General features: G+C 49.0%; 1 protein-coding gene and 1 long non-coding RNA gene across 2 annotated transcripts in view; one reads left to right on the top strand and one right to left on the bottom strand.

Moving 5' to 3' along the window:
- Nucleotides 1-21,418, top strand: part of CALB2 (calbindin 2) — a 71,559-nt gene extending 50,141 nt beyond the window's left edge. Inside the window, exons 4-11 of the mRNA XM_038367734.2 lie at nt 7,603-7,683; nt 12,179-12,235; nt 14,191-14,268; nt 16,623-16,678; nt 17,589-17,628; nt 17,728-17,781; nt 18,761-18,832; nt 20,859-21,418. Coding sequence (XP_038223662.1) covers nt 7,603-7,683; nt 12,179-12,235; nt 14,191-14,268; nt 16,623-16,678; nt 17,589-17,628; nt 17,728-17,781; nt 18,761-18,832; nt 20,859-20,975 — 555 coding nt within the window. The 3' untranslated portion in view covers nt 20,976-21,418. The remainder of the gene's footprint in view (nt 1-7,602; nt 7,684-12,178; nt 12,236-14,190; nt 14,269-16,622; nt 16,679-17,588; nt 17,629-17,727; nt 17,782-18,760; nt 18,833-20,858) is intronic.
- On the bottom strand, nt 13,121-24,648 carry LOC119840959. Its single transcript, XR_005288360.2, has 3 exons — nt 24,276-24,648; nt 23,862-24,035; nt 13,121-14,205 (listed from the first exon to the last, which is right to left on the bottom strand). It is a non-coding gene; the product is annotated as an uncharacterized LOC119840959 (long non-coding RNA).
- Nucleotides 24,649-25,717: the final 1,069 nt, after the last annotated feature.

Here is a 25,717-nt window from a genome sequence, read left to right as displayed (position 1 = left end):
GAGCACCTAGAGACTTTGCAGACCACCGTGGCGGGGGTCTTTGGAACTGAGAAACTTTCAAACTGTGCTCTTGTGGTGGGGGTCTTGACTGTGTTTGAAGGGACACAGGGTGTGTGGCATGGAGCTGCCCCCCGATCCACCTGTGTCCCCCCCAACCCCCACCACTACTACCATCACCGCTGCCCCCTCCACCACCCCACTGGCTGTTTACCATCTGCCTCAGCTCCTGCCTCTGGACTCAGCTGCTTGCTTGGCTTCCATGCCCTATTTCCACCATTTGGGCCAGAAGCAGCAGCCAGCCCAAATTAACTTTGTGCAAGCGCACGTGGGGCTGCTACCTTCCCTCCGTCGCCCCCCATTGCTCCAGGTTTCGAGGCGAGCCACATAGCGCCAGCTCATCGGGTGCTCTGTCGGGGGTCCACACCCTGCCTGCCCGTCTTGGTGGGCCATGGGGCTGTACCAAATGTCCCACCAGGGGATGACCAGGAGACAGTAACCCCACCCCCCCCATGCGCTGCGAGAGGAGTTGCGGGAGTTTTTAGAAGACGTCCGTGGCTCCCGCAACAAGGTACACCTTGCTCTCCAGCGATGGGGTGACTTTCATCAAATCCTCTGGGCCGCAAGGGCCCTCATGGGGGAGGTAAAAGGACCGGGAAGCACGACAACGTAGCCTACCAACGGCTCCATGGCTTCCGTGACTTGTTGCTCACCTACGGGGTAGGTTACGGTTTGTGGCGTGGCCCAATGGGGGCTGCGAGCATCCCTGCCAGCAAGGATCCCCCACAGACCTCCTCATGGCACCACTCACCTTCGCAACATTGAACACCCGTGGCTGTAGGATGGGTCTCCGCAGGCCTCAGGTGCTCTCCTTCCTTCGGAAGGGGGGGTACTCTGTGGTTTTCCTGCAGGAGACCCATACGGATCCGGCCGCCGAAGACAGCTGGCGGCTGGACTGGGGGGACAGGGTCTACTTTAGCCATCTCACAGTTCGTACTACGGCCCGAGGTGCTGGGGGTCGCCGAGGCTGTGCCGGGCCGCCTTCTGCACCTCCGGGCCCGTATGGAGGGACTCGTGATCAACCTCGTTAATGTCTATGCCCCGACATCGGTCGCCCCGCTCCCGGTTGGACCACATCTACTTATCATGCTTCACAAACCCACTCCTCCAGCATCCAGCCGGCCCCATTTTCTGACCATCATTTAGCCACCATGACAGCCTCCCTCTGCGTGGAGAGGCCGGGGCCGGCCTATTGGCATTTCAACAACAGCTTGTTGGAGGATGTGGGCTTCGTGGCGTCCTTCCGGGAGTTCTGGCTGGCCTGCTGAGGGCAGCGGTGGTGGGACCTAGGGAATGTGCACGCCCGGCTCTTCTGCTGTGACTACACTTGGGGCGCTAGCTGACGGAGGGATGCGGAGATAGAGCAGTTGGAACGGGAGGTCTTAGAGCTGGAGAGGCATCTGGCCGCCATCCCCGAGGATCCACCCCTCTGCGGAGCGTGCCGAGAGAAGCGGGAGGAGCTCCGGGCCCTTGAGGACCATCGGGCCCAGGGCGCCTTTGTTCGATCCCACATCTGTCTTCTTCGGGAGATGGATCGTGGCTCCCGCTTCTTCTAAGCCTTGGAGAAAAGGAGGGGGGCCAAGAAATACATCACCTGCCTTCTGGCAGAAGATGGAACCCCCCCTCACAGATCCGATGGAGATGTGCGGGAGGGCGAGAGCCTTCTATGCAAGCCTTTTCTCCCTGGATCCGACCGATCCTAACGCCTGCAGAGTGCTCTGGGAGGAGCTCTCTACAGTCAGCGTGGGCGACCGAGACCGGCTAGAGCTTCCTCTCACTATGGACGAGTTCTCGGAAGCCCTCCGTCACATGCCCACCAATAAATCTCCGCGCATGGACAGGCTGACCGTGGAGTTCTACCGCGTGTTCTGGGACGTTCTCGGCCCAGACCTAGTCACCGTGTGGGCTGAGTCTTTGCGGAGCGGGGTCCTTCCTCTTTCCTGCAGGTGAGCCGTGCTCGCCTTATTGCCGAAGAAGGGGGACTTCGACGATTTACGAAATTGGCATCCCGTCTCGCTCCTTAGCATGGACTACAAAGTCGTGGCAAAAGCAATCTTGCTGCGGCTAGGGTCCGTGCTGGCGGATGTGGTCCACCCAGATCGGGACCTTTTGGAACTCGGGTATAGGGATGGTCTGTTGTTCATCCTCCTGTCCTTGGATCAGGAGAAGGCGTTCGACAGGGTGGACCAAGGGTATCTCCTCAGCACTCTGCGAGAGTTTGGCTTCGGACCCCAGTTTGTGGGTTTTCTCTGGGCGCTGTACACCTTTGCAGAGTGTTTGGTCAGGCTCAACTGGACCCTGACTGAACCGGTCAGCTTCGGGCGAGGAGCACAGCAGGGGTGCCCCCTCTCGGGCCACCTGTACGCTCTAGTGATTGAGCCCTTCCTCTGTCTCCTCCGAAGGAGGTTGACAGGGTTGGTGCTGCGGGAGCCGGAGCTGCGGCTGGTCCTGTCGGCGTACGCTGATGACGTGCTCCTCATGGTCCAGAACCCGGGCGACTTGGCGCGGGTGGAGGCTTGCCAGGCCATCTATTCGGCAGCTTCCTCCGCGCGGGTCAACTGGGTCAAGAGCTCTGGCTTGGTGGTAGGGGACTGGTGGCAGGCGAGCTCCCTCCCACCCGCACTTCAGGCCATCCGGTGGAGCACGGGTCCGCTGCTCTATCTCAGCATTTACCTTTCTGCCACGCATCCCTCTCCGCCGGAGAACTGGCACAATTTAGAGGGCGGGGTGATAGAGCGGCTCCAGAAATGGACAGGACTACTCCGATGCCTCTCCCTTCGAGAGAGAGCACTAGTGCTTAATCAACTAGTCCTGTCCATGCTCTGGTACTGGCTCAACAGCCTGGTCCTGGCCCCAGGTTTCCTGGCCAACCTCCGGACATCGATTCTGGAGTTCTTTTGGTCAGGACTTCACTAGGTCCCTGTAGGGGTTTTCCATCTACCCCTGGAGGAGGGAGGGCAGGGCCTGAAGTGTCTGTACTCTCAGGTCCATGTCTTCCGCCTCCAGGCCCTGAAGAGGCTTCTTTATGGTACAGGTAGTCCGGCGTGGAGCATACTGGCGCACGCCTTCCTGCACCACTTCCGAGGGCTCTAATATGACCGGCAGCTCCTTTATCTCCATCCGAGAAGTCTCTCCGGGCTGCCGGTCTTCTACCAGGACCTCCTCCAGACCTGGAAACTGCTTTCAACGACCAGGTCCAGGGTGGCTACCATGGGGGCAGATCTCCTCACGGAGCCCCTGCTACACAACCCCCAGCTCCACATGCAAGTGGTGGAGTCCCCCTCGGTGCGCCAGAGGTTGGTCCTGGCAGAAGTCACCAGACTCGGAGACCTTTGGAGGGTGAGGAGCCCCAGTGGGCCAGCCTATATTCCACCTTGGTCCCGAGGCCTGCTGGGGATGTCAGTTGGCGGCTCCTTCATGGAGCCATGAGCACGGCATGTTCTTGGCGTGCTTCACCTCTATCCCAGACACCTGCCCCTTTTGTGGCGTGAGGGAAAACCTGGAAACACATATATCTGGAGTGTGCCAGGCTGCAGCCCCTATTCCGGCTCTTCACGAATATTTTATTACGTTTTTGGTTGCACTTTTCCTCTCATCTTCTTGTTTATGCTCTCCCTATCCGCAGCCCCACAAAGTCACGGGATCTCCTGGTCAACCTCCTCCTGGCCCTAGCTAAAATGGCCATCTATAAAACCAGGGTGAGGAGGTTGGCCGATGGAGTCTCCTGTGACTGTGGGGCCTATTTCCGATCCTCGGTCCGTTCACATATCTGGGCAGAGTTCGTCTGAGCAACGTCCACTGACTCTCTTGACGCCTTTGAGGAGCAGTGGGCGCTGTCTGGGGTTCTCTGCTCGGTGTCCCCGTCCGGTTCCCTTCGTTTGACCCTTTGACCACACTCCTGTTGCTGTTATTTCATTAGTTGTCCCCCGGATTTATTTGGTGTCCAGGTCCTGTGGATCCCCCTCTTAGGCTGGGGGGGGGGGATCCTTTAGCAGTGGACAGGCTTCACCTGCCCACTTCCTGGATCCCAATAGGATTATTCTCCTGTAGCCATCTGGCCCGACCCTGTCACAGACCCCAAACAACAATTCAAAGTTGAGTTCTTTAACCAGGTGCTAGATTGTGCAATAGTCAGTTGAAGAACATTTCATGCACATCAAGGAACACAGCAGTATATTTGGGATGTTGTCTGATATTCCAAAACTCCTCACTATACCTGAAGAAGACCTACAGCAGCAATGCAGGGCACTAGAGCCAGTGTTGACACATGATGACGTGCGATATTGATGCGAATGATTTAGGTGATGAACTGAAAATCCTTTCAAGATACATTTCAGCAGGATCAACTCCAAAGGCTGTTCTGGAATATATGTGCACAAATAAGATGACCACCCTCTTTCCAAATGCTTTTGTTGCTCTGTGCATACTTCTAACACTTCTTTTAGCAGTTGCCAGTGGAGAACACAGCTTCTCCAAGCTGAAGTTAATAAAAACACATCTACGCTCCACAATGACACAGGTCGGCCTTGCAACCATCTCAATAGAGCATGAGCTGGCCCAGACTATGGACCTTCAGGAAGCAGTTCAAATCTTTGCAACCAAGAAGGCAGGGAAAGCACCACTTTGATTATTCAAACAGATAAAAATGCCAGACAAGAAAAGTTACATTTGCTGTTCAGGCATTTGAAAGTGAAGTGTTACTTAAAATTTTTGAACAAGGCATTTAAAGTTGTTAGTTCTCCTTTATTGGGGTAGGTAGCAGAGCAGTACCATGAGAGGGGTAGAACAGGAAGAAGGCTGATTTGAGACCTTTCAAAGTTTTGGCCCAAGCGAGGGGGCATCATTTGAGCTCCCCTCCTCAGGTGCCAAAATGTTGTGGGCCGGCCCTGGTCCACACACTGTGACGATGTTGGCAAATCCCTGTGCTGTGGGAGGCTAGGCACCAAGGAAGGGATGTCCCTTTAAAATAAGGGCGGCATGTCCAGCTGGCTCCTTCACCAGAGGTGGATTAACTTTTCTGTACTCTGCCCTCCCTTCCTGTGAGTGATGAGGCACTAGCTCCCAGAGGGTGTATTTCGGTCTCTACCTTCTGTTCTCTGCCTCTCCTCACATTCCCTTCCCCCCCTTTGCCATCAGTGATTCTGACTCGCCTGTCCTCATCCTTTTCCCCACACCCTTGTATTTGTGTACACTCTCATTTTTGCCTCCCACCCGCTTCCTCCCTGTGACCATCAAGGAGGCACTATTGTGTCAGGACAGATCCTGCTAGCCTGACTCACACTGACTAGTCCCATTAACTATTCATGGACCAAAATGCTACTCAGCATGAGTCAGGCCCCAGGCCTGGGCCCTGCGTTTGAGCCGGCACATGCAGAGGGACCAGTAATATGTAATTGGCCTGACTCTGTCATATCCCAACATGCTTCGCACTGTGTGTCCTGCTGACCATACCAACGAATTACCAGTATTCATGTAACTGCATCTCATGTACAGTTGCTCATGGGCACAGCAGAAGCCGAGCTGGGCTTAGGATGGCAGCAATTTAGCTGAAGCCAGTCACATCCATAATGGGTGGGATTTGCATGAATCCACTGTTGGTTTGCAGAACCAGATTTCATTTCTCTTTAAGAGGGGAGGACTCTGACTGGGGAGCAGGGATACTGTATATACCATGGGCAGTGGGGGCTATAAGATCTTTTGCTCCCCAGTCTACATTCTTGTAGTTTTACAGTATCTGAGAACTCGTCAGGCCAAACTCCTCCCTATTGAAGTCAGTGGAGTGACACTGGATCTAAATTTGTCCCTACCTGCAGAGGGAATGAAATTGCTCTGGTGAGTTGCTGTCATGACAAAGCCAGCTATATAGCCAGGATGTTCTCAGTGGCTAGGACATGGTTCCTTTCAGCTGTTACCACTAAATGAAAACATCAAAGAAGCCAGTCACTCTGTCTTCTGCAGGTCTGCTGCTCGCTCTCTCGATTTACCAGGAAGCTCCACTTTATTATTTTCCTAATAAAAAGGAGGCTCCTGCCAACCTGAGCTTCCAAAGAAATCTTCTGTACAGCTGCTCGCTTGCACAGGCCTTATTAAAAATTGTCCAGCCCTTTGATGAAGACAATGACACTATCTTGGGAGAAATGACTCAAAGTTAAGAAGACAGCTGTGAAAAGGGCACCGAAAGGCAGACAGACAAGGAGAACTGAACTGATTGGAAAAACAGAGGGACCTCACAAAGTTTAGGTCTCAGTTTTATCTATGGTCCTTTCAAATTATTAATCTTCTTTGGAACAATTCTCTTTGGTCCTAATTGTCTTGATCTTCAAATGTAAGGTTTTGTTTAAAAGTTCCCAACCCCATTGCAAATATTTTGAGAGGGTTTCTTTTAAAAATGTCACCAAAAATAGTTTTTTATCTGGATGTAAACAGTTCTCTCCTGTGCTTGAAACCCGAACAGTTTCTGTCTAAAACTGACTAGGAGTGCACATGTGAACTTGTCTAGCTTCTTTTCCCAGTTCAAATGGAAAAAAGGCTCAAATTGTAAACAGTGTCAATGATGAAAATGGATTTTTTAGGATTCTTTTGCATTCAGTAATCCTAGGTGGTGTCAATAGTACATGTAAGGACTTTTTTTGCCCCACTTTTAAATCCTCCTTTTAGTGAGCACCAAAAATTAAAGTGTAAAACAGTCACTTCTACAAAAGCTTTAAGTAGAACAAAGTGTTTAGTAAAAAGAATGAGGAGTACTTGTGGCACCTTAGTGACTAACAAATTTATTAGCCGTAGAAAGTGTTTAGTGTGACTAGCCTCTCCCAGTTAGTTCTGTGACAGCACTTTACTGCCTAACATGATTCCGAGAGCTGGGCTCAGCATCATCAAGGATGCAGGTGCAACAAACAAGGAAGTAAAAAAGAGCCACAATACTTTCAAACTCCCTTATTAATGCATGGAGAAAGTGTGTTGCATTACAGTGTAACAAACCTCATTCTTAGCTGTCAGCAGAATTTAAGGCCAGGACCTTAACACAAAAGCACAGACCTCAATCACTGGAACTAATAGTTTAACTCTGTTAGCTGGTAGCGGCAGTAGGCTCTTATTCCCTAGTGGACTAGCCATTAGAGAGTAATGTAACAGTAATGCTCTGCTAATGTGTTTCATCAGGAAGAGGCTCTAGGGAATTATTGCAAACAATGGAGATGGGACTTGTTATGTTCTTTCCATGCGCAAAGAGCGACCATATTATTTCAGTCTCAGTGACTAATTTTAGGTTATGCAAAACAATTAAGAGCAAAAGTAAATCCGCAATATGAGAGAGAGAGCACAATGTATGTGTCTCCTCCGCAACATGCTGCATTGACTCTCCCTCACAAAACGGCAGTGGCCTGTGAAAGCAGCAAGAATTACAGAGATGCACTAAGAAGGAAACACAATCCTATTCTGTCACCGTCTACACGCACCAGTGGGACAGGCCAAGGATTCTCTGTGTGTTGTGTGACTAACCTTCTACTCTACTCACTGATGGCTTTGCTGTCTCTCCCCTGCCCCCAGCTGGCTCAGATCCTGCCCACAGAGGAGAACTTCCTGTTGTGTTTCAGACAGCATGTTAGATCCAGCTCCGAATTCATGGAGGTGAGTAGAGAGCCGATTTTTATTATTATTATTCTAACAGAACCAGCTCCTGAAGCCATCCTTAGGCTAAATTTCCACTGACATCAAAGGCTGAATAGGGAATTCGGCCTGTAATTTCTTTAATTCTGATGAGTTAGATAGAATGTTTCTCCTGCATGTTAGGAGGCTGGGGGCGGGGGGGAATGAGGCAGTCAGGCAGGGCAGGGGGAATATATCTGAACTATTACCAGGGGAATGCATTGACTAACAAAAAGAAAAGGAGTACTTGTGGCACCTTAGAGACTAACAAATTTATTTGAGCATAAGCTTTTGTGAGCTACAGCTCCCTTCATCGGATGCATGCAGTGGAAAATACAGTGGGGAGATTTATATACATAGAGAACATGAAACAATGTGTATTACCATACACACTGTAACGAGAGTGATCAGGTAAGGTGAGCTATTACCAGCAGGAGAGCGGGGGGGGTGGGTGGGAGCGGGGACCTTTTGTAGTGATAATCAAGGTTGGCCATTTCCAGCAGTTGACAAGAACATATGAGGAACAATGGGGGCGGGCGATAAACATGGGGCCATAGTTTTACTTTGTGTAATGACCCATCCACTCTCAGTCTTTATTCAAGCCTAAGTTAATTGTATCCAGTTTGCAAATTAATTCCAATTCAGTAGTCTCTCCTTGGAGTCTGTTTTTGAAGTATTTTTGGTTGAAGAATTGCCACTTTCAGGTCTGTAATCGAGTGACCAGAGAGATTGAAGTGTTCTCCAACTGGTTTTTGAATGTGATAATTCTTGACGTCTGATTTGTTTCCATTTATTCTTTTACGTAGAGACTCTCCAGTTTGGCCAATGTACATGGCAGAGGGGCACTGCTGGCACATGATGGCATATATCACATTGGCAGATGTGCAGGTGAACAAGCCACTGATTGTGTGGCTGATGTGATTAGGCCCTATGATGGTTTCCCCTGAATAGATATGTGGACACAGTTGACAATGGGCTTTGTTGCAAGGATAGGTTCCTGGGTTAGTAGTTCTGTTGTGTGGTGTGTGGTTGCTGGTGAGTATTTGCTTCAGGCTGGGGGCCTGTCTGTAAGCAAAGACTGGCCTGTCTCCCAAGATCTGTGAGAGTGATGGGTCATCCTTCAGGATAGGTTGTAGATCCTTGATGATGCGTTGGAGAGGTTTTAGTTGGGGGCTGAGGGGATGGCTAGTGGTGTTCTGTTATTTTCTTTGTTGGGCCTGTCCTGTAGTACGTAACTTCTGGGTACTCTTCTGGCTTTGTCAATCTGTTTCTTCACTTCAGCAGGTGGGTATTGTAGTTGTAAGAATGCTTGATAGAGATCTTGTAGGTGTTTGTCTCTGTTTGGGGGGTTGGAGCAAATGCGGTTGTATCGTAGAGCTTGGCTGTAGACAATGGATCATGTAGTGTGGTCTGGATGAAAGCTGGAGGCATGTAGGTGGGCATAGCGGTCGGTAGGTTTCCGGTATAGGATGGTGTTTATGTGACCATCACTTATTAGCACCATAATGTCCAGGAAGTGGATCTCTTGTGTGGACTGGTCCAGGCTGAGGTTGATGGTGGGATGGAAATTGTTGAAATCCTGGTGGAATTCCTCAAGGGCTTCTTTTCCATGGGTCCAGATGATGAAGATGTCATCAATGTAGCACAAGTAGAGTAGGGGCATTAGGGGATGAGAGCTGAGGAAGCATTGTTCTAAGTCAGCCATAAAAATGTTGGCATACTGTGTAACAAGCTATTCCTAATGAATACAGCCTGGCGAAATCCTTGGCCACACTCTCTAGGTGAGTGGTTTCTCTGTTCAGCAGCCATGCTGGCTTCCTCTGAATGTTTTTACCTGGCAGAGAGACAGCTACATGTCAGCTGTAATTCTATCCTCCCACTGAAGGCAAGCTATAGCTATGGATACAACAGGCCAAACCTTGATGCCATTCAAGTCCAGGGACGTTTTGCCATAGACTTCAGTGGGAGCAGCATTTAGCTCTACACATCCACACAGTAGTTTTGTCCTTTTTGTTGCTTGTATTAAGCAGTTCAGGATTGGGGCCATATTGAGCGAGGTGCTGTACAAACAGGCAGAAAGGGCCTGCCACAAAGAGCCTGCAGCATAATTCTGGTGTCATATTGCACTTTGTTACGGGGACAGGTACTCTGCAAGTACCTGGGCTAGTCAGATAGTTTATGATAAGCGCAAAGTGGATTGTGGGAACATCCCGGCTCCCTCATCCCAGAGTGACAGGTTGGCTCAGCTCACACTGTAAAACCTGAGATGGAGTTTTTGGGGAGGAGCTCTCTTTTTTGATCACTCCCAAGTCCTAGCCAGGAATCTGGACTTGACAGCCAGGTGCTGCTCATTAGTGGGATGTGTTTCCTTGTGGAAGGGGAGGAGGACTTCCCTTGTGTTGTGCTGTTGAAATTCACTTTGCCAGAGAATGTTCTAAATTGCCAGGTGCTTTAAATTGGTTCTTTAGCCTCTTTCAAGAATTTGAAGAGGAAGGGAAGAGCAGGGAGATATCTGGGCTGCGGGACGTGATTAATATCTATAGGCATATCTGTCGATGGGTGCTGTGCTATTGGAGGTGCTGTCTGTGGATCAAATATGCAAGTGAGGTGCAGAAGCCTTGTCATCATCAAGGATCTTATGGCACTTCTCAGAAGAGTAAGGAAGTTAGCCCCTGTGTCTTGCCCAAATTGCAGGTTAGATATTTATATTCTGCGTCCATACATTTCACTCCCAGTATTATTTGGATGGTCTTTTTCTTCATTTTCTGTCCTAAACTATGTAGTGTTACTTTGTGCCCTCAAACAGCGATTGTTTTCCACACAGAAGTGGCAGCATTTTGGAGGAGGGTAAAATGACCTTTATCTCCTTTATCTACTTCAGAGGGACATTTTTGAGTGTAAGTAGTTAATATTTGAAAAGTTCTTTAAGAGGAGAGGATAAAAAACCCTCTCGAATTATAAAGTGATATGGCATCTCTGTCTGACAGATTCCAAAGTTCTTCATAAATATTATATGTACATGAAAAGTTTCACCAGCTAGTGAGATGTAGCAGCTGTTTAGCAATGCACCGCAACACTATGCAAGAGTTTAAAACAATTATGGAAAAATGAGTACAACATGCAAATGTGATGCCATTCGATGAAACGGGAGCCTACCTATTGCCATTTAATAGACAAGTGGATTTATTGCTTAATAAGCACATTCAATTAAATATTAAATTCAGCCCACTCCACCAATAGTGAGTATAATAATGAGCATGAACTCTTGACATTGTTTTCACCTGAGTACACCCAGCTCTGGTAAACCAATTCCCCTCATGACAAAAACCAGTCTCTTCAGAAAACTCCAGAGACCAATGAGGAGCTATGCTCTCCCCAGGCCAGATGGTGATGGAAATCTACAGTAGGCAGTAGAAAAGCACTTAGGGAGACCTCTTCTGACACACCATGTGGGGGATACAAGGTAGTGTCTTCACAGGAAGCAGAAAAATACTTTGATCAACCAACTCCTCAGAGAGAGACTGTAAACAGACTCCTGATCTATAGGGCCTGACTTCAACTGGGGACTCAGGTGTCATGGTAAAGGATGCTGTATTAGACCTGAGATAGACAGAAACTTACAATAAATACGAACCAAGTATGGGGGAAAAATGCACATTTCTACTGCCCTTCCCTCCCTCTTTGTCATCTCTGTTGTTAATGGGTAACAATCCGTCTCCTCCACGGCTACAGAACAGGTTCACACTCAGTGAGCCAAACTCCTTAACAGGTTGGGTTTTGTTTGAGTTTGGTGCAGGTAGTCGTGGGGTAGTTCTTATTGTATTTCAGATGGATGTGCTGATGTTGAGACAACACACAAATCACTAGGAGAATGGACCTCAGGTTGTAGGTCTGTTGTCATGCTAGCTTTAGTTATTCCTATTCCAAATGCCACGAGAGGGGCTACCTAAAAAGGAAAAGCTGACGGGTAGTCCCAGTACATTCACTGCTGTCTACATATGTACCTTGGGCCAGATCCAGCCCAGATGTTAAGTGGATGCACTTCCCAATAAAATCAGTGGATTCCCAACAAGTGTGTCATGAAGCTGCTATGGCCAGAAGGGTCTATTATGACCATTTAGTCTGACCTGTATAACACAGGCCATAGAACTCATGAAGTAATTTCTGCATCGAGCCCATAACTTCTGTTTGACCTATAGTAGATCTTTTAGAAAGACATCCCATCTAGATTTAAAGACTTCAAGTGATGGAGAATCCATCATGCCCTAGGTAAGTTGTTCCAATGGTGAATTACCCTTAATGTTAAATTTCCCCTATTTCTTGCCTGAATTGGTCTAGCTTCAGCTTCTAGCCATTAGATCGCATTTATACCTTTGTCTTCTAGATCAAAGAGCTATCAATGTCTCACTATATCCAAAATCTATTACTTTTTTTAGTGGGGGATCACTTGTACTAATGTGTGGCATTTCCATTGCAGGCCTGGCGGAAATATGACACAGACCGCAGTGGGTATATAGAAGCCAATGAACTCAAGGTAGGGAATGACTGAAGAATGTCTTGGAGATATGACTTTAAAGGGCTGTGCTGTTGGTGGGAGCTATTCTAGGGTGGCGTTCTATACCATACCATAGCTCTCTTGAGAGTCGTTCACTGAGAAAAGCAGTATGTGTGCATGTTCGCAGCTCTTGTATATCTTATGATTACTCAGTCTATAAGAAGCTAGGCTTGATAGCTTACACTGTCCCTTTGCAGCTCCTCATCACTTCAGCCTGCATTGTACTTCACAGTATAGCGCCTACTCCTGCTGCCATTGAAGTCAAATGGGAAAACTGTTATTGACACTGGCAGAAGCAGAGCTGGGCTCTCAGGCAGATGGGAGACTCTTACTGAAGCTGCCTTACATTAGAATAGCTTGGGGAGATGAGCTGATAAAGATCAGAGGTCTGCAACTGTTCAGAAACAACTAGAAATAAAGCTCACCAAACACACCCAGGGTCAAATCCTGCCCAGTGACTTCTCTGCAACGCCACTGAATGCCAATGGGGTTGCACAAATGCAAGCAGTAGAATCTGCACTACGGACCCACTCCATGATGGCATTGCATTGTCTTAAGTGACCACTGTAAAGCAACCCCAAAGTTTCCATGGCAGTTTGGTGTAGTCTTTAAAGAGCCACTGCTGCTAAGTAGGCAACTGATTTCTGCTTTGCCCAGTGGGTGGTGGCCGATGGCAGGTTTCACTGTGTATTGGCTATATTACCCCACATTATAAGACTGTTTGCAGACTGCCTTTGTTAACATATTGATCTTAAAATTCCACTTACTGTGATCGACTGGCTTCTGCAGCACCAGTGGCCTCATTTCAAGAAAGCTTCATTCCCTTCTTAACTATGGGCTGTTCCTGTGAAGTGCTTAGCAGCTTCAGTTGCCATCAGCATCCAGGAGTGCTGAGGGCTCTCTGCTCCGTACAAAACTGAGCCTACTAACTCCAGCTGTTCCGCTGAAATGGCAGGTCGCTCTCACTGTATCTTAGGATATTAGAGGTGTACAATGCTGGAAGCTGCCCCTTACTCCTAAGTTTGCCTTATTCAATGGGTTGCTGAAGTGCTCCTTATCCCAAAAACCTTGTGAGAGACTGGGCACATAATTTGGGCTAGTCCTCTTGGCTGGGTGCCATTACCTTTCAGAGGGTGAAGAGCCAGAACCAGATAATGCCAGCAGGACATTTTGAGTCAGCTCCTCGGCTGGCGTAAACCAGCATGGCTGCACAGGAGTCCATTAGAGCTGTGTTGCAATTTACACGACCTTTGGGTTGGGGTATTTCTCAAGGCACATAGAATGAAGCGGGGATCAGGCAATTCCCATTGTGGAAGGGAATTTAGAGCTCTTTGAAGGAAGTTCCTTTGGGGGTGATTCAGAGTGAGAAATGCCTAATCTCCTGAGTGATGCTGTGAGAAAGAAATGCTCACTGTGGATTACACCAACAAACCTAAAGACAAATTCCACCCCGTGGAAGTGGGTCCAGCCCCATTGATGTCCATGTATACTGGGGCTAAATCTGGCCCCAAGAGGCACGAGGAGACACTACTTCCTATGGAGTATGTAAGGACTAGGCACTCTACTGTAGGCACTCATTGCCAGGTTTACTCCTAGAGGAATTTGTGCCAAGCACTGTGCTGCTTTGAGACTGGCAAAGTGATGGGGGTGCCAAGGTACTAGCCAGTGACCACTGCATCCCCTGGAAGTTCCCACACTAACGTTTTCAGACATGATCTTGCGTTGTGGCTATAGCCCTTGACTGGACAGGTCTGACACGTCTCTTTGCAACCCATCAGTGCCATTCCTAGACTGCCCAGCAGTGGACATGCCTTTTTTCCCAGTGAAGAAAAACAAAGGGTGTGTTTTTACTACAGCAACGCGGGTGGAGTTCTGCCTTGGTAAGCCAGGGCTTGCAACTGTGACAAATCTTACATGGTCCTCTCCACTCGCAGGGATTCCTGTCAGACCTGTTAAAGAAAGCGAACAAGCCCTACAGTGAGCCAAAGCTGCAAGAATATACACAGACCATAGTAAGTGACCCCAATCCCGGGGGAAGGGGTCCTGCTGCTGCCTCCCCTATGGCGGCTGACACAGCTCCCTCCATTCAGAGCCCATTCTGCTTCCTGAGGAAGCAGGTGCAGCAGAGGTGCAGCCAGCTCAAAGAAGTTGTGAGGATGAGGAGTCAGTCTGCGGGAGCCCAGCTGCCGGAAGAGGGACACCAGCAGAAGGGTGAAAAGCTTAGTGGTGAGATTAGGGAACACAGCTCCTCTTCCCACTGCTAAAGTCAGAGATGCTCCCCCATCCTCCCCCTGGTTTGGGCAAACAGCTTCCCCCCCCCCCCCCCCACACACACACCTCCTCCTCTTCAGCTGGTGCAGTGAGAGCTTCCCCAGCCTGTGTCCACTCCTTTACCCAACGTGGGGAATGTGTCCCTCACACTCTCCTCCCTCCACACCAGTGACGGAGCCCTGTGCTGCAGTGCAACTCCTGGCCTTACTAGGTACTATCTATTACAGGTGTTGTGGTAACACCAAGCAGCCTGCTCAGGCCCCCATTGGGCTTTGCGCTGGACACACATGTCACGAAAAGCCAATTCCTGCCCCAAAGAATTTATGGCGACCGTAGCAGAGAAGGCCGGCTCCTGTAGCAATGGGATGAATGATATCTTCTGCTTGGGCTGGGGCAATTCTATTTCTGTCTCAGGACTCAGAGACTCCCCAAGGTCACTAGCCCTTGTCACCGCTACCATCTTCCAGCCAAAAGAGTGGATGTGATTCCCAGGGCATGTCAGAAGTGCTGCTCTATCTAACAGCAATGGTAGGCCCTCAGAGGACGGGTGCAGTCGTTCTGCAGCACTCCCTGCCCTGACTCCCCCAGGCAGAAGGAAATCTGGATCAGAAACTCTGCTGTAGAAAGAAAAGGAGAACTTGTGGCAGTCTCTAAGGTGCCACAAGTTCTCCTTTTCTTTTTGCGAATACAGACTAACACGGCTGCTACTCTGAAATCTGCTGTAGAAGCGTGAGCAGCACACCCTTGGGCTGGGTCCTTCACTCATAGGAAAGGGCAGGCTGGGGCCAGTGCAAAGGGTTCCGGTGCTAGCCTGTGTCTAACTGCAGAATGGTTGGCAGCAGGGCAGGCTTCCCCCACTGCCCCCATGGGTCCACTCTTAGCACGAAAGGGGAATTCAGTATCTAGGCCCCCAGCAATTCCTTGGCCTCTCTGCTGAGATTGCCAACAGAATCTGGCTAGTGGCATGTGATGTGGAAAGTGGGGTGAGACTGTCCTAACAAAGCGTGCACTAGGCTGGAAGTGTGGAGACTGGGGTCCTAGTCCCAGCTCTGGCACTTACCTGCTAGGTGACCTTGGGCAAGTCCCTTCCCCTCGTGCCCCAGTTTCACTGTCTGTATAATGGGGATAATGATAGTGGCCTCCTGTTTAAATTGCTTTGAGATCTACTGATTAAAAGTGCTATGTGAGAGCTTGGTATTGTTAAACCTCTCACAGGTTTTACTAAGTGTAAAATGCAGACACACACATAACAGGCCCAATCTATCCCTGGGGATTGCCCATTGAAGTTACAATAGGGAACAGTTTGGCTCAACCTTTTCTCCCTACAGTTCACTTAGCTATAAAATCAAGCTTATCCGGCTGATGAGAGCTTTCTCCCTAACACATCCTGAACCAGGCCTGCCCTCCTCCTAGGGTTGCCAACTTTCTAACTACTGAAATCTGGGCACCCAGCCTCACCCTCTGCCCTTTCCCCCCCAGACCCCACCCCAGGCCTGCCTCTTTCCCAGGCCCTGCCTCCTGCTCACTCCCCCCCCCGCACCCCATTGCTCACTCCCCCTTGTCCTGGGACTCACCTACCACCTGCAGAGCTGGCCTGGGAGGAGCTGATGCGGTGCCTGCCTGCCCGCCCAACTGGGGCATGGAGGGGCTGAGGGAGGTCAGTCCCTGGAGCAAGAGGCCAGGATGGGAAAATCAGGGCAGAGCAGGGCGGGGCGGGTGGGGGCTGACAGGATTCCCACACACACCCCAATCTGTCTGCTGGAGATGGCCAAGAGCCAGCCAGCCACTTCTCTCTGCGAGCAGAGAGCAGCTCCTCCAGGCTCCAGCAGCTGTGCTTCCTGCCCTGTATTGGCAGAGTCCTGTTACAGCAGGATTCCCTTTTTGACTGAACTTTCTGGTCAAAAACCGGACATCTGGCAACCCTACCTCCTCCATGACTGAATTAAACAGGCCCCATTTCCCAACCCCCAGTAGAAAGCTGGCATTGTGGCAGCTGACCCCCTGCTTTGCCAAAGGCTTAGCTGCAATCCCAATTGGGGCTGTTGGTGGAGGGAAGAACCGGTCACTAACAGACTGCTGGTTTGTGTCCCATCAGCTGCGGATGTTCGATATGAATGGGGACGGGAAGCTGGGCCTGTCGGAGATGTCCCGGTAAGGGTCCTCTTGCACTGCTTGCTACTTGGGCTTCTTAGTCTTGCCCCTGCAAGAGCCAAAGAAAACTATAGACCCTCCCCCCAGTCAAACCCATCTTTCCCCCTGCTGAATTACAGCTCCATCTGCATACAGCCAGGCATCCTCTGAACTTGTTCTACAAGCCACTCCAGTCCTGCCTCAAAGCCATTCCAAACAAAGGGCTTCAGACCTTACTGCTATTAAAGTCCAGGAGCCTGACTTCCTTCTCATTTGCACCAATGGAGCTCCATGGAGTTACTTCTCATTCACACTAGTGCCAGAGAGGAATCAGCACCAGGAATGGAAGAGACTACTATGGCTTGTCCAGCTGCAGAAAAAGCATTCCATGAGGCCTAATGACCTCTGAAAAACAAACAACATTAATTTCCAGGCCTGGGCAGTGGGGAGCAATCACCAATAGCTCCAGCCTGGCACACTGTAGGACAAAAACTGCTTCCTGCCCAATTCTGTCAATACACCTCAATCCCAACCTGTAGCACCCGTTGCTATTCCACTTCTGGCCCGACTCGCCTAATCATGCCAAATCAGGTTGACATCCACTGGAGTCTGGGCTGTGACCATCCTATCATTCTCAACAGCTTTTAAACCTCGGTCTCCCTGAGTTGAAGACCATGCCCTTCCTGAGAGGGCTGAGTGGCAAATAGAGAGGCCTCCATTTTAGAAGCCGGTTGGTGCAGGCTGTAGGCCCATCTTTACAGGGCTCCACTAACTAGCTTGAGTACAGTACATCCACAGAAGAGCAGGCAAGGCCGATCTCTCCAGGGCAGCATCTGTGCAGAGCTCTGAGGATGATACACCCCCTGGCCACATGTGCCGGGTGAGTGTCTCCTCTCAGCTTCCTATTTACCCTTTCACAATCTCTCTGCAGACTCTTACCTGTGCAGGAGAACTTCCTACTTAAATTTCAGGTAAAACAAATTGTTCTTCCTTTTCCCATGTGATTGTATTTCCTCGCATCCTTCCCTGTGTGCGTGGCTCATTTCTTTATTCTTTCTGTCATTGTCCAGGGAATGAAACTAGCCACCGAGGAATTCAATGCTATCTTTGCATTTTATGACAAGGTAAGAGGCTTGTGTGGATGGGGTGGGGAAGAAGGGGAAGCACAAGGGGATTTGAAATCCTATGAGCTTGGTCCAGGAATAACTCTTCCTAGCACTTTATTTCCCCTATTCTCTCTAGCCTGCTGCAACTGAGAAAGGCATTTTGGCATTCTCTCCCATTCACCATCATAAAACCAGCACAGAATAAAAGATCCTCTAGCCAGAGTCTCTGCTGGTGTAAATCTGCAGGGCTCCCTTAAGTTGCAGCATAATTATGCCAACTGAGGCTAGCTGGGGCTCTAGCCCTCAGCACATAGACAACTGCTCTGCTCACGGAGGGGCTGTGGAGGAGACTCTTGTTCCAATGTGAGTAGGGTAGTTCTGCCTGTAGAAGACAGAAGAGCACATTTTAAAGAGTCTATGAATCCTGGGATCTGCTGCCCATCTGAACACAGGGGATTTGTGGATTTAGAGACAGAATAATAATGGAGAATGAAATCCTGCTTTTTTGGACCACTGCTGCTGCTGGCCGTTGTAGTGAGTAGAGCTGGCACCAGCCTGTATATTCTCCTGTCACTTATACCAGTGTAACACCGTTGATTTCAACAGAGTCATGCCCAGGGGCTCTGGACCAGGCCATATACTCAAAGCCTTTCTGGTGCTAGCAATGGGCTTTGACTCAGGGTCTTACCACAATGAGAGTGGCAATGTTTGCAATGGCTGCATCATCACATTATGAACACAATCAAAAGTGAAACCAATTCCCCACTGCCGCCCTCTGGACTAAGGAGAGTGCTGCTCCCAGCTGTGTCAGGTTTCCTGTAGCTTACAGGCCCCCAAACCTGTGAGTGATCCAGGGGAATGACAGGTCTGAGCTGTTCCCCAGTAATTGACAACAAGGCCACCACGGCCCTAGGGAGCAGAGGCAGGGAGATGATTGCAGGGCCCTGCAGGTTGGATGAAGTGTGTCCTAATGTGTGTGCATTCTCCTGCTCACCAGGATGGGAGCGGCTTCATTGATGAGAACGAGCTGGATGCCCTTTTGAAAGACCTCTATGAGAAGAACAAGAAGGTGAGCTGACAAGGAACAAATGGAGACAAACTAAGGGCTGCTCCTGTTAAAGTCAGTGGGCAAATCCACTAGAGCAGCTTTGATCCCTAGGTCTTTAATAGCAGCTGTTGTGTCCTCCATGACTAGTCTTTGTCTTATGTGCGGATGAAGTGCAGGGCAGTGCCTTAGACACGGATCAGTGCATCACAGCGTCATCCTTTATGCCAGCAGCAAGCATGGGGAAATCCTCTTGGGGCCAGCTGCAGACCCATGTGGTGCACAGAAGGTACACTGGAATATCTGGCCCAAAGGTTGCCATGCTGGAGACCTAGCTGGACCTATCATTTAGGGTTCAATCCTGCAGGGTGCAGAAGGTAGGCCAGAGTGCTAGTGCTGGGCATCTGGGGTTTGCATAGTACCTGATCAGCACTGATCAGGTGGGTATGGGGAGGGATAGCTCAGTGGTTTGAGCATTGGCCTGCTAAACCCAGGGTTGTGAGTTCAATCCTTGAGGGAGCCATTTAGGGATCTGGGCAAAAATTGGGGACTGGTCCTGCTTTGAGCAGGGGGTTGGACTAGATGACCTCCAGAGGTCCTTCCAATCCTGATATTCTGTGATAAGCCTGCACAGTGCTCAGCAATGTCTGCCTTGAGGAATGTAGGAGCAGTGGAGGTCAGGCGCTTGAATCACTGTTGCCCTGCACTTGCTTGGTCCTGTGCAAGGTGCTGCTAAATCAGAGTGGCACAAGGAAGTTGCTACTTCCAGTAAGCAGGTTGATTATTAAGCAGCTCAGACTGGTTTTAGATCCACAGATTCCAGGTTCAATCCCTGCAAATGACCCAGCCAAGGAGCCATTGCACTGAGCAGTGGTGAATATGGCCCATTGCCAAGTCAGGACATGGGTGCTTACTTGCAAGCCACTCACTGCACAAAGTTTGCCTCTGTGCAGAGGCCTGTGCTCCACTGAAGTCCCACATCTGCTGTCTTCTGAAGAGTTCGGTTCTTCTGACTCTCTGTGCAGGGGTGAGGGTCATTCTAGCCAACCAGTTATTGCCAGAGTACAACCAGCTGCTCCACCTGTTTTGCAGAGTCCAAGAAGTACTTAAGGAAAAAGAGTACAAAGTGAACTACAGCAAGTTTGTAGGACAAATGCAGAGACTGGGCCTGATTTACCCATTTTACTCTGCTTTACGCTGGGGAAACTGCCCTGCTCTCAGTGGTGTTGCAGCAGCCTACCACAGTGGAGTTAGAGTCTGTGGGCCTGGCCCCCACTCAGTAATAAAGCAGCTCACCTCTTGCTTTCAGACACTGCTGCTGTCCCTTTCCCCTTGCTGGCTGAGTCACATTAGCCTTCCACCCAAGGGTCTCCTATGAGGGGTTCTGCTCCCTCCTTCTCAAGGTCTCCCCACTTTCAAGCTTCCTTCCACCTTCAAGATCCAACTCTCCTCTTTTTTCCCCCTGCACTAGGGGGAACTGCCATAAGTAACCTTTATACTGCCTCTCTTCCCAGCATGCTTTGCTACCAGTCTACAATGCCCATGCTCTCTGCGACTTACAATCCCCCAAATCCTTCTGCTCTGGAAGTAGGGTAGCCAGGTGCCCAGTTTTCAACCAGAAAGGCCAGTTGAAAAAGGGGACCAGTGTCCAGTCAGATCTACTGGCTGGTACCCAAAGTCTGGTTGCTGTGGATGAGGGAGGTGCCAGGTCTTCACCCACTCCAGCCCCCCCATACTCAGCCGTGGCTGCCTCCTACCTATGTCGGGCAGCTGCAGTGCCCAGCTCCGGCTCCACGGGCGAGTCCCCCCTGATTCAGGTAAGAGGGGTGGGAGAGGAAAAGCAATGAGTGACTGGGGGGTGGGCGGCAGGGAAGGTTCTGGCACTCCTGGTGGAGTGTCCAATTTTTAAATATTACCAAGTTGGCAACCTTATCTGGGAGGTCCTTGAATTCCACTTCAAAGGCCAGCTCATCCCATGACACACCATTGAAATCTAGTCCTGTGTGTGCAGCCATTCTATATCATGTTCCTTTCTGTTCCCGTCTGCCAGGAAATGAACATCCAGCAGCTCACCAACTACAGAAAGAGCATCATGAACCTCTCCGATGGGGGGAAGCTATACCGCACGGAACTGGAAATTGTACTCTGCAACGAGCCCCCCATGTAAAGAGGTGCCAGCCCCACTCCTCCAAAACCTCCCCCACCCTGCCACCTTCTACAAAGATGACTAGAGAGGGCAAGTGTGAGCGGACGAGGAGGGAGAGCAACTGGATGGGTCTCTGACCAATAAACTCCAAACCCCCCAAGCTAGACTTGCTGATCTGCTTGTGACCCGGGTCACAGAAGCTTTGCCAACAGTAGTGAGAGGGGCAGTGATGCATGACCTCATCCACCAGTGGCTCTGTGATTTAGGCTAAGTGTTCAGTAGGGTGATAGTTCAGTTCTCTTCCTGGGTACAGCCGGTGTCTCTTGCATTGGCGTAGTTTGTTTCCTGTACATACCTGAATCTGGAGTGAATAATTTTTCTTTGTTTGTTTTTTGTTCTTTTCGAGTTCTGTCTTATTGTTTACCAAAGAACAGTTTACAAATAAACTTAGTACTGCTATCGGGGCTGATAGGCTGCGCTTGGATCTCTTTTCTCTGGGACGATGAAGGCCACATCTGCAAGCAAATAAGCACTAGGTTTTTCAAAAGAGCTCAGCTCCCAACTTGGAAAAATCCGACTGGTGCTTAAGTGCTCAGCATGCTGGGTGCTGCACTCAGTTGAAAATCTCTCCTCAAGAGTCACAGGAATAGAAGGAGCTGGGTTCTGAATAGAACTGTTTGGAAAGTGGTGGAGATTGGGGAGGGGTGCCACATAACATTGAGAGGTTTTGGGAGGGGGAAAGAGGTGGGGTGTTTGCAAAAAAACCCCAAAACTGATGTTGTGGTGCATAGTGGGAGTTGTAGTTCAGAAGCCTTGTGATCCCATTCTCATTTATAGGCGGGGCTCCCTGGTCAGACTACCTCTCCCATGATGCATCACCATCTCCTTTCTTGGTGAAGATAGGTGGTACATCATGGCAGCTGATAGATTTGGTGCATCATGGGAAATGTAGTCTGACCAGAGAGGCCAGCCCACAGAAGAGAACAGAAGCATGAGACTCTGAAACTACAACTCCCATGAGGCACCATGGCAGCAATTCTGAATTGAAATATTTCAGTATCTGGGTATTCAGTTTTTTCAATGGCGTGGGTGGGGAGGGTAAGAATTAATTTCCCTGTGGAAAGCAGATACTTTTTGTTTAAAAAAAAAATCATTTAGTCAAAAACCTAATCTTCCCTCAAAACCGTCTCAGTGCAAAAAAAATGTCACTGGCCGTAGTGCTGAGCCCTTGAAATTCCAGACCTGAGCTCTTCTGAAAATCTGACTCCATAGGGGGATATTTTGTTATTTTTTGCCATCTGATTTTCAGATTCGTGATCAGGTTTGAAAGCTGGTCAGTGTTTCTGTGGTCCTGCAGCAACCATAGGGCTGGCTTATCCCACTGCCAGTGTCTTAAAACTCGGGTTCTAGTTTGAAAAGAAGCTATGCAAGAATGATTTCTTAATCAGATTTTCTCCTTGTCATCACTTATACTTGTCTGAGGGGGGCATAATACCAAGAGGCAAATTATCTGCTGATATAACTCCACTGAGGTCAGTGGTAATATGCCTACAGAGAATTTAGCCCAACAACCATTATTTGGTAGCATCACACTCACTTAGCACAGGTATACGAGAGAACACAAGGAGCAAGGCAAGGGAGAACTGGAGCCTGAGTGGTTTTCTCTCCAGCACATCTGCTTGAGTTAGTGGATAAAAATAAGCTCTCATCTTGTTCCTGCTGCTAGCCCTGGCATGTCAACACACTGCAGAGAGTGAGCTGCATGGTCTATTCTCCCATGTGCACCATCAATAGAACTGTTCTAAGTTCTAATCACTGACACCTGTGCAAACCAAGGGATGGCAGGGTGATTGTATAAATGTAACTGAGGACCTGATCTGAAGATAACAGGGTTGCAGACATATTAGGAGGTTTAATTTGCCCTTAGGAACATTTTTACTGGTGATGATGCATGAGAAAGAAAGATCCCACCTTGATTCTCTTTGCTTAGTGAGCTGACAGCAAGGCTATGTCTACACTAGCACTTACTGCAGTATAACTTATGTCATTCAGGGGTGTGAAAAAGGAACATAAGCTACACCAACCTAAGCGCTGGGGTAGAAGCACTATGCTAGCAGGAGAGCTTCTCCTGCTGACATAGCTACCACCACTCACAGGGCTGAAGTAGTGAAGCGGACGAGAGAGGTCCCTCCTATCAGCTTAGAGCGATTACGTTATCTTACAACAGTGAAGCTGCATCACTGCAGCTCCGCCACTGTAAACTCTCTAGTGTAGCCATAGCCGAGAAACAACATCCTTCAATTTGTAATCCAAGTATACTTGCCACGATGTCATTGAGAAGCTACAGGAAGGTCTACACTTGAAACTCTGCTGGAATTGTAATGTCTCATCGTAATGCGAGGTGTTTTAATAATAATCAATAAAAGCCAGAGCGTAGATGCAGTTATACCAGGGGGAAAAGGCCTTAGCTGGGGTAGCTGGTGTCATTCAGAGAGCAGATATAAGCTGTACTTGCAAAGAAACTTTTGCTAGTATTAGCTGCATCTATGCTAGGAGGGTTTGCTCGTGTAGTTATATCAGCAACCCTTCCTAGTGTAAGAAGGCCTAAGTATGGAACCCCACAATGCCAGATTACAAAATTGCTTTCAGAGCAGAGCAGAGATGCACTTGAATGCCAATAAGAGGAAATATTTTATACACAACGTAGTAATTTATGGAACTTGTTATTGTAGGACACTGAAATAAATAAATTAGTGCAATTCTAAGAGTGATATTACCATAGATGAAATGCAAAAAAAAAAAAAAAAAAACCAACAAAAAATAACACAAACTAAGTTAATGCCCTACTAAAGTTCCCATTTAAAATGACAAAATCAAGAGCTACAAAATAAGTTAATTGCAAGTTACCTTACAAAGGCTTCCACGAGTGAGCAGTGTCAGAGGCACAGTCCCAGTCTAGACAGACCCGTGACCTCTGGTCTCTTCCAGCATGGCAGGTCATATGTTTGAACAGCTTCTATTGCATTTCGCCAGGGATGTACCAGGTACAAGGGACCAGAATGATGCACCAGCTCCGGCCCACTATATTTCAACAAAATTCATTTTATATGTTATTCCAGCAACGTTCTGAAATTTGGGGAAAAACCAGGAAAGAGGACAAAAATCTTTGCCATTATTCCTATTTTTTTGGACTAGCTTGATCAAATATTGAGTGGAAGGGAAATTTTCTTAAAAAAATGTGTATTCCTCTCCACTTTGTTTTCCAGTCAATGCCAAAAAAAGTTATTAATTAAATATGACCTTGTCATGGGACACACTCACCACTAGGGCACCTTCTCCTGGCTGTTCTGGGGATTAGCACCTTCCAGCTTCTGCTGTTTATTTGTGCACCCTGCTGCCTCTTTCTCTCTGCAACTCAGCACACCCTCTCTTCTTGGCTTGGCCCTCTAGCCAGATTACTATAGTCCTCCCCTCTCAGAGTAACAAAGTCCTATTGGACAATAGTCCCAGGCACTCTTCTGTTCTACTCCTTGGTCAGTGCCACTTCTCCCAGATGCTGGTGATGGAACCTAGGCTCATTCTCTACTCTGGGTTCCAGTCCAGTCCAGAGACCCTATGTCTAGCAACTGTGAGCTGCCTTCTCCCAGACCCAGTTGCGCTTTCCCTGGACCCTTCCTCCATCTTTTTTTTTTTTTCTTTTTTTCTCTTATCCCCTTTCTGCTGGGAACTTCCTGGCTTTATGTCAGAGCCCCCCCCCCCATTCCTTCTCAGCTGGGCTCCATCATCAATCAGCCTCTCAAGCCCTGGCTCTCCCTCAGGTGCAGCCCTTCAGGTTAATTAGTTTAATTTAACCTGTTCTGCCTTGTGTGGGGTAAACCCCCCATCACAGGCCTCAAATACAAAATCTTTAAAAAGGATAAACATCAATAACCAGCATAAACCAGCATGTGCCAGGGGATAAGACGATCACTCCATTCCAGGGGTAGGTAAAAACTCCCCTCCCCTCCCCTCCCCCCCCGAGGTATATTACAGCCAATGCTCTGTGAGCTCTTAGGCAAGGTGCACCATGAACCTAAACTCTGCAGCTAGTTTCCTGCATTCTGGGATGGCAGATTGGGATGGTGTCATTTACTCTAAAAATTGGATGTTTATGGTGAAACAGCTGGTGCTCTGTGCTATTCAAATACTGCCCTAATCCACCCCAGAGGTGGCTGCATTTCAGTGATTGGGGGAAATGATTCTATCTTTTAAATGAATTCTCTGTGGGTGTAGGTGCATCGCTCCACTGATCTCAGTGGAGTTTTACCCATTTACACCAGGAGAGAATGTGGCCACAAATACATTGGGACCCTCCTGGATCAAAGATGCTATTGAAATGAGATCATCATTAGACTTGAATCCCACCTGCTGACATGACTGGGCATTGTACAGGCAACAAACCACTTTATCCCACAGCTTTTTACCTTGCCTCCGTGCTAGAGATTTTGCACATGGCCAGGGGCTTTGTGAAATATCCTTCTTGACAACTCTCCTCCCACTCCCATCGGCTCCTCCTACATCCCCATGAGTGTCTAGGATGGATCATAGTATCCATCTCTTAACACCCAATGCTGACAAAATTGCCCTGTGTCCTGCATAATGGTGCCAACTGGAGTGACTCACTGGAGTGGATCAACATTACTTGTTAAGTACCCACAGCGTGTTCGGCACTTCAGAAGGCAAAGGGGAGGGTAGCCCTGGCTACAGAGAACTTACAGTCTAGG

Source organism: Dermochelys coriacea, chromosome 12 (genome assembly GCF_009764565.3).
Source record: "Dermochelys coriacea isolate rDerCor1 chromosome 12, rDerCor1.pri.v4, whole genome shotgun sequence".
Classification (NCBI taxonomy): Eukaryota; Metazoa; Chordata; order Testudines; family Dermochelyidae; genus Dermochelys; species Dermochelys coriacea.
Note: the sequence above shows the minus strand (reverse complement) of the source record. Positions and strands in the feature narration are given on the sequence as shown.